The 9,027-nt window shown below is 44.5% G+C and overlaps 1 protein-coding gene across 1 annotated transcript; it reads left to right on the forward strand.

Annotated features, from left to right (window-relative positions):
* Window positions 1-252: 252 nt before the first annotated feature.
* Window positions 253-8,820, forward strand: LOC126382528 (Krueppel-like factor 6). The gene is made up of 4 exons (XM_050032443.1): window positions 253-571; window positions 2,877-3,447; window positions 4,617-4,740; window positions 5,835-8,820. The coding sequence occupies exons 1-4, from the start codon at window positions 470-472 to the stop codon at window positions 5,884-5,886; spliced, it is 849 nt and encodes a 282-aa protein (XP_049888400.1). The 5' UTR covers window positions 253-469; the 3' UTR covers window positions 5,887-8,820.
* Window positions 8,821-9,027: the final 207 nt, after the last annotated feature.

Consider the following 9,027-nt stretch of genomic DNA (forward strand, 5'->3'; position numbering starts at 1 on the left):
ACTTCCTCGTTTTGGTACGAGAGGACTCCGGCTTATATAGCGCTCTAAAAATAGCGCTGATTTAGCCCAATGGGAGCCGGAGACGCTTCGGACCGCGCACCAACCACAACAGACAGGATGAGTCGGCTCTGGCTCAGCATTGGCCAGGGGTGGTCTGGTAGGCGGGTGGTGCGCTCCTGCGAGCCCATTGGCAGACGTGCCGAAACGTAATGTAATCACATGGGGGTGGGTTTGTCTGTAATTTTGAATCGGGGGGGAAGTTTACAGTGCGCTGACGGACTTTTGGAGAGTTCAGTGTTGTGCGCTCTCGGTGCGTCACACGCTCAAAACCTCCACTCGAAGCGCACGACTCCAGACTATCATACATGCAAATACAGCCAAGACTCCAGCTTCTCTTTAACCACGACAAGCTTCGTTTTCCCTACAAGCTTGAATTCGCTTCTACTTGTGGCTGCATCTTAGGAGTGAAATGGATGTCATCCCTATGTGTAGCATCTTCCAGGAGCTCCAAATTGTGCACGACACCGGATACTTTTCAGCTTTACCATCTCTGGAAGAGTACTGGCAGCAGGTAAGGAGGCATTCCCTCCATCTGAGCTTGACAGATCGTCCCGTGCGATTGGTTCATGTGGAGGTGCGAGGAATGTGGGCTGATTTCGGGAAACTTGCGCTCCAGTGACAGCTGCGCGCAGACGTGCAAATGTCAAAGTTGTTTATGTAGCTCCACGTTTGATTCAGTGCAACAGTTATAATATCAATTCCCCTGTTAAAAGTCGCCTTGCATGCTTTTTTTTGGGGAAGTGATGCAAGTTCCCTTAATGACACATCTCTTCAACATTCCTATGAAATTTCCATATGCTCTAACTGTGACTTTTTGGTACCTTGTTGTACTCAATGGAACTATTTTCATTTCTTATTACCATAATATCCTTATGATCACTTTGAACTGACTTATAGTTTTAATCCGCTTTCAGCATTATAATAGATGTTTCTCTGGTGAGGTTTGCTGTTGAAAATATTGATGCAGATATTTTCGGCTCATGCGCGCAGCTTGTAGAGGCACATCGGCTCGTGATTAAAGAAAAACTGCGCTGCAGATTTAGCGACTGAACGGCGATCCGTGCGTCTTTGCGCGTATCTCCTCCTCCTCTCCTCTCTTTCCACTCTCTCTCTCTACCTCTCCTCTCGTCTCGCTCGCTCTTGCTCGCTGTCACACACACACACACACACGAATGAGAGAGTGACAGACTGACAGAGAAAGAGAGAGAGAGACTGATTTCTATTCCAATTTGGCTCGACAAAGCGGCCCCTGGATGACAGAGCAGTGGAGTTTTATACTGGAAACGAGGGGAGGGCGAAAGTCGCTTCTTGTTCGGGTTGGGAAATGAAATGAATTGGCAGCACGCTTCAGTCTTCTATCTCTCCGTCTATCAGATCTCCTCGGGCTTCGGGCCAAGTCGCCCTCCCAGGCATTTAAAGCTCGCCTGGGATTTATCCAGCACTGCTGACGAGAAACATTTGCCTTGAATGCACTCTCTCTCATTACCAAATTACTACGATGTTCCCACTACAGTCCTATTTTAGACATAAAGTGTAGTTGTGATTACTTGAAGTGACATTTCCCTACCTCAAATCTGTTCCTGAGTTTAAGTATATGATTTATTAACACCTTAGCATTCTTTATCAAAGTTTTTAAACCGTTATGATATTGCTATGAAGTCTAATATTGTTGCTGCTTGTCCTTTTGTTGCTTTAATGTTTCTATAAAATGCATCAAGGTTACTTCTGAGTCTGCACGCTTTGGAAATAGCCCACTGTTGTACGCATGCTCTATGTTGCATGCACCACTGACTTATGAGCAGCCAAAGAGGGATATCCCCCTTTCTATGAGTCTTATTTTTGATATTTAAGCGGCTGGAAGAGGTCAAACTCACCACTATCTCACTTTGTCTTCTGAAAAAGACAAAAAAATATTTTGTAGGAGATTTTGTTACTTGTTAATCATCTTGCAGCCCTTCAGATTTATCGTGTGACCTCAAGCTGTGGGCACCGCTGCTCGATTCAGTTCTAATATAATGAAATTTTGCTTCAAATTGTAATCTGCTCCATTAGGAAACTGCACAGGCCTGTTAGCAGCCCTCGTATCTGGCCTGTACTCACTGACTGCAGCGGGGTTGAGGAAGTGCTCTCTCACTTCCTTTTCAAAGAAAATAAGCCCACAATCCACAGCGGCTCTTGCAGTATTCATGGCAGGCTTTTTATGGACCCCCGTGAACCAGACCTCCCTCCTCTCGGTCCCTGGTGCGCTATGTTATTTCTAGCGATGCCTCCAAATGCATTATTAAATCCACATTATGTTGAATAATTGATAGATTTAAAAGATCTACAAGCACTTCTCTAACCCGATGGGGGGCTCTGTAGCATATGTAAATTTTATGACCGACCCCAACACACACCTACACGCACCCGCGTACACACTCACGCAACCGTGCAAGCGTTCGCGGGTAAAAGCACCTTGTTCTTGCATGCTCTCAGAAGGAAATGCGGTGCTTGTAATCTTCCCTGATGTGGCCTCAGAGGGCACCCTTAGAACGTACTTGACTATCCTCTGCATAGGACATTGTGTCTTGCCTCATTCCTGCAGGCAGGAAGGAAGCAGGGCCAGTAGTGTTACAGTGTCACAGCATTTCCCCCTCCTGCTGCTGCTGCTAAGAATACACACAGCGTAGAGAGGAGTTTGTGCTTCCCGTGAAAACAAATCACTTTTTTTTTTTTGGTGTTTTAGGGACTTTCCTGTTGAAGGGGAGCGTTGTGTTACAGGCCTCAGGCCCTGTGCACCCATAAACTCACTGCTATCTCGTCTTTCCTCCACACAGACATGCCTTGAGCTTGAAAGGTACCTCCAGAGCGAGCCCTACGTCTCGGCCACCGACCTCAAATTTGAGAGCCAGGAGGACCTGTGGAGCAAGCTGATGCTCGCCTGCGGGGACAAGTCAAACGAGTCGGACCCAAAGATCCCCCACATCAAGGAGGAGGAAGACAATCAGGACAGCCAGCACCTCGATGCCGGCGGCTTCAACTCCGACGCCAGCAGCGAGGCCTCGGACAGCTCCGAGGAGCTCTCCCCTACCCTCGACTTCTCCTCCAGCTCTTTGGCTGACATTCTGGGAGACGGTGGCGAAGACCTGGGCTCCACCATCATCAGCACACCCCCGTCCTCACCTGAGCTGGGGAAAGAGGGCTCTGTTGCCCAGGTGTGGAGTGGGATACAGACTGTGCTGCACTCACCTGGGAAAATTAGGACTGGGGGCATAGAGAGGTCGGGGCTGACCAGTGGGGAGGCATCGCCTGACGGCAGGAGGCGGGTGCACAGGTGTCACTTCAACGGATGCAGGAAGGTGTACACCAAGAGCTCGCACCTCAAAGCACACCAGCGCACGCACACAGGTAAAGATACTTGACAGTGAGATGTTTTTATCACCGCTATGCAAATGTCACGAGTGCAAACTCGCTGGGGTGGGGGGGGTACTGCCCTGACAAGTTATGACATCAGGTTTTTAAACTTTTTTGCAAAGTACACAAAACTCATCTGAAGAGTGCAAACCACAGGAAAGTGTGAGCACAATCAACTTAGGTGTTGATTTCTTGCGTGAAGTGCTGAAAAACACTCCCACATACTTTGAATAGTTTGTCAGGAGGAATGCCCTCAACTGTGACCTAATTCACACAGAGGAACATGACTTCATGCAGGGGGAAGGGAGACAGAGAGCGAGAGGCGGGAGGGGGAGGGATGTTCCTTTGTGGCCGAGCAGCACCCAGAGGATGTGGATCCTGAAAACAAATCAACAGTTCTCAGATTTCACCATGGGAAAAAGACTCCCGTTTGCCTTCACTTTACAGTCATACGAGAGAGAGAAAAAAGAAAAAGAATATGGGAATCTGACACTTGCAGCATTTCTTCCGAGGTTCAAATGTGACCAGTTTCCAGAGTCACCTTTGACCTCTGCCAGGCTGTTTACAGCTGTGCTGCCCATTAACGGAGGAAGTCACATTCCTGGCATCCCTCACTGACCATGTTAGCCACATGGTTAATGGCCTTCAGGACCATTAAGAACAGGCTCTATTTTTTCCTGCAGCTCGCCCCCATTACATAAGCCGTCTACTCGAGCAGCTCCTTAAAGCTGCATACCACAGCCCTCAAGACCCACAAGGCACGAGGTTGTTTTTCTCTTCAACTTACAGTAGTCAGCTCAATCTGCTTAGCGCCTGCTTGTACAGGCTCATATTTCCTCTGAAATCAGCATTGTAAAACCTCGGGGATAAGTAAGAACTGTAAATATTGGCCACATATATAAACTTCAGATATTCTGACATTTTGATTGATAGCTCAAAATGTGTCCTACGGCAAACAATCAGAGGGTCACAAAGAGATAAAAAGGTTACTTGACAAAATACCATCATGTCTGCAAACCCATTGAAAGGTGAACTCTCATCAAACAGGTTTTTGAGGGTTTTCTAAAGGACAAAAAGTGTTTTTAGAATCTTTCAACACCTTGTGACAAAGAATGTTCTTCCTGATAAAGGCTAATTTTTTCATCCCATGGTGATATTCACAGGTGAGAAGCCCTACAGGTGTTCATGGGAGGGCTGCGAGTGGCGCTTTGCACGAAGCGATGAACTTACCAGACACTTCAGGAAGCACACTGGAGCAAAGCCATTCAAATGCAGTCATTGCGACAGGTGAGAGCGCTGGGAAGTCAGTAAATGGTCACGTAACCTGGGCGACCTCCAACAAGTAATGTCTCTTGAGCAAAATGTTTGATTTCACGCCACCTTTTAGAATATTAACTTCCAACATCACATTGAAGCTGTAATCTCCTTCCCTTTACCTTTAGTGCTAAGCTCTCATTCACTGATAAAGACCACCACTTATGTATGTGAATTAGTTGATGGAAATGACATGTTAGGTGGAGCGGTGAGTGAGGGTCAAGGACAGACTGATGGAATGGGGTTGAGTTCAATGGGGTGGATGAAAATAGAGACGAGTACAAAGAGATGAGCGAAGGGTTGAATGGGGATCGCTAATGAGCAGAAGCCAGAAGGTGTTGTGAGAGAGTAAGAAAGGGCAACATCTCAGTGAGCCAGCGGAGCTTTATTATCACTTAGGTGGCTCTTGTAATGACAGATATTAGCATTGGACAAACCTATATTATTCGCCAAAGAAGAAATCAGAAATTTCCGTCACCTAACTACCGAAATGCCAACAAACGTGAATGCTCTGAAAAACAGCACGTTTTCCGATTCTTGTGACAGGCAGCTTAAGCTGAAATAACTTTATTTACTGTTCTCTACTCACAATATGTCTAGATAAAAGAAAACAGTGTAGTTATATAAAACATTTTCATTCTTAAAGGAGCTGTAAATGAATCTATGATTCAGAATCTGGGCCAGGATTGTCTGCACACAGCTCTTAACGTGGAGGTGGTTGAGCCGCCAGCTAAGTGCTAATGGTGCTAACAGCAGGAACAGTGCTAACAATGGCAACAGTGCTGACAGAGCCAACAGTGTTAGCGGTGATTAGCCATCCAATGGGATACACACACAGGGACTCACGTGCACTGACATGCACACTTAGCCAGACCGTCTACCACAACAAAGAACAGAGAAGCTCAGATTACAGCACTCACAAAGGGAGCGTGATTTCATTCTCTTCTAAGGACGCCATTACTCCACTATATCTTTACATAGCAAATAGTAGTTTGTTGTAATGTTAAAGTTCTATACAGTTCCTTTAAATCCAACAGCTAAATCTTCTTTCTGTTTCCCCTTCTCAGGTGTTTCTCCCGTTCTGACCACCTGGCGCTGCACATGAAGAGGCACATCTAAGATGGCCTCCATGTCGAGATCTCTGAGGGATGATTCCAGTTGATTGTCCTGACCTGTGGGGGATCAGCGAGGCCGGTGTGTCCTGGAAGCGTTAACAGGGGCACCGCCGTGTTCCAGTCAGTGGAAAAACATGAAGCAACGCAGGCTATTATTTGCACCATACTTAGTGCCTCCAACACCTCGCTGTGGAGATTGCTCTTGAAAGGCTTTTTACGGAGAAGTGTGGGGGGGGGGGGCGGGGAGAGACTTGAGAAAAAAAAAAAAGAGTTTAAAACCGGGAAAAATCTGGGCTGGAGAAGATGGGAAGAGACTCTTCTGTATGGTGTTCAATGCTTTTTTCCTGGAGGATTATGGGACTCCTGCGGGGGTGCTGTTCCTCTAATGACAGTGTGTTTGCCTGTGCGCATGGGGACTGTGAGTGCCTGTGACTGGATGCCTGTGCTGGCTTTATGGAGCGGATGGAGCTTGCATTGTGGAACTGCGAGTGAATGACGTGGAGGGTGTGATGTTATGCGAGGGAGGTTTTAGGGGGGGATATCTGTGGTCTCACTGAGAATGAATGCAAGCAAAAAAAAAAAGGGTTCTGTCTGTGCTGATTGAGTTTATTGGCTGTGGAGGGGAATAGGGGCTTGTTTTGTGGAGCTGATGTGCTAGAAAGCGCCCCCTTTCTGCCCGGAGGTGGAACTACAGCTCCCTATTCAAACACGGGAGGCCGTTTTGTTTAGTGCAGCTATTAAATGTGCAATGTATTACGTAGCCTGTCTCAAAACATACACGCTATAAAGCTCATTTTGTTGTCCATTGTGTAAGCTCTGTATCTTAAAAAACAAAAACAAAAAAACAGTGGTTGTACACAAACAGTTATTGCCATTATAACAGAAGTTGCATGGGATCTGGGGATGTGTTGCTCACCTGTTTGCTTATAGGACAACAAAATTCCATTCGAGAGCAGCTACCTTCATATTACTCAATATCATAGTATTGTACAAAACACATAAGGCAGTCATTTTGTTTTTTATTTTCTTGATAAGTTGGGGATACCACTATTGCTTGGCAACTGTCTTGATCATGGGATTTTTGTTCCTTTTTCTTCACTTTTGCTCTTCTCTTTTGTTCTATCTGTAAATGCACTGTTGACCTTACGGATGCCTTATGTAAGTGGCCTTGTCCTGTTAAATAGATCTCTCTCTCACACACACACACACACACACACACACACACCAAACGGAGGTTGCGAATGCACTAGTGCGTTATTGAATTGCTTTATAAAGGCTCTGATCCATACAGTCGCACCTTTGCCCTCTTGTCTCGCCCAGACTCCTCTAAACTCCTCAATAAAAAAAAGAAGAAAAAAAAAACTAAATATCAGCTTCATAATGACTGCCATTTTTACATTACTGTGCACTCTTTGTTGAACATATCATAACTATCTCAAAACTAAATCATATTCTCCAAAAATGACCCGAGTCTGAGACAAAATCTTGGAGCACTTGAAAAAGCGACTCAGTTTTGTAAAGGTTTACTACTATGTAGTATAAAGTGGCGTGGATGCACTTCAGTCGGACTGTAACTTAGTGTCAAAGGTACAGAGTCTTGGAAATATGTTCTCATGATATGTGGCATGCTCAGCCTCCATGGTTGTGTCAAATTAGAGTTACTGCTAAGAAAACATTTATGCTGGGGCCATTTATGTCCGTCGATGTGTCAAAAGCTTACAGTCTTTAAAGAAAAGGATGACGACATTCTCAATCATGAGTCTGTTTTGGTGTTGTATGTCTTGGTGAGTCTCGCCCTCAGGGTGAGTCAGTATCTTTACTCAGCCCTGGTTTAAACAACCCGTGATCTGACTAAATGGTACCAAAAACCGGTCTAACCAGTTCAGCTGAGCTGTGCTGCAGGCCTAGAGGTTTCTGTATGCGTCTGCAGGTGAACTGAGGTGAAACCAGGACCAGATGTATGTCTGTACCGACTTCACTATATGCATGTTTTATCTTTAGTTAACTGTACATGACTTCAACGCACTCTGTGGGTTGATAAAGTTTATCGAATTCCTCTCAGTTTCACAATCGGATGATCTCCATCACCATTTTCCCTGTTTCTAGAAAACATTTTGGAGCCACAGTGTTTTTACTGGATAATATGTTTGTTGAAAAGTAAGACATGTGGGAGTGTTGAAAAAAAAAAATCTGCTTTAAGGGTATGGCTGGTTTAAGTGGTCATGAAACTTGTTGATGGCTGTCACTCAGTGGTCAGTCTCACAGCTGTACATGTGAACCTGGTCTACATTAAAGAAAGTCCGTACACTGAGAAATGTCAAAAATGAAAAAGATATGTACATTGTAAACTAAGAGAATTTTGTAAGGAAGCTTCTATTTTGAAAGGGTATGGGACCAAAAACAAGTGCAGTGTGTTGTTTCTAAAGATGAACCAATAAAGACAAGAGGCTGAAGAATTATTGTAAAATAGACACACTCCATTCTCCTTCATTTGCTTCTGTAACATCTTTGTTTTTGATTTGATTGGAGAAAGGTAAAGCAGATGTATGTTTAAAAAAAGGCATCAATTGCGTATACACCTGTGGCCTATCATCTTTCAAAAAAAACAAAACAAAACAACAAAAAAAAATTCAGACGTGAATTGTTCTGGACACTTGAATTGTCATAATCTAGCATTCTGTTGCCCGCTTAGTATTATTTTGTTTGTTTGTTTTTGTTTGTTTTTTTGCCATGTGATTTCTTTCTCTCAACTTTTCAAAGACGCCCTATCTTTAGCTAGAGAATCTTTATTGGATAAACATGGAGATAAAAATATGAGGCTCTATTTTTGTTTGTTTTATGGCATAACAAGATTTTTTCATTTGAAATTGTTTTGTAAAATAGTTTCTGTATGAATGTATTTTTTATTGGAAAATCGATAAAAAGAATTTATTGGATCTACATGTGGTTTTTGTTTTCTTTTCTTTTTTTTCCTGCAGCCCTCCCACGACACAGTCGGCCAGGAAGTCTATGTTTATGGGATATCCTGTAGATTCCCAAAGGAGAAATGATCTCTGTTACCCCCTTTCCCCATAGAGGTCAAAGGTCAGGGTCAACTACACAACTGCATGATACTGGCAGGGATTCAGCGACTAGAACCAGGGCC

This window comes from Epinephelus moara, chromosome 21 (genome assembly GCF_006386435.1).
Source record: "Epinephelus moara isolate mb chromosome 21, YSFRI_EMoa_1.0, whole genome shotgun sequence".
Classification (NCBI taxonomy): Eukaryota; Metazoa; Chordata; class Actinopteri; order Perciformes; family Serranidae; genus Epinephelus; species Epinephelus moara.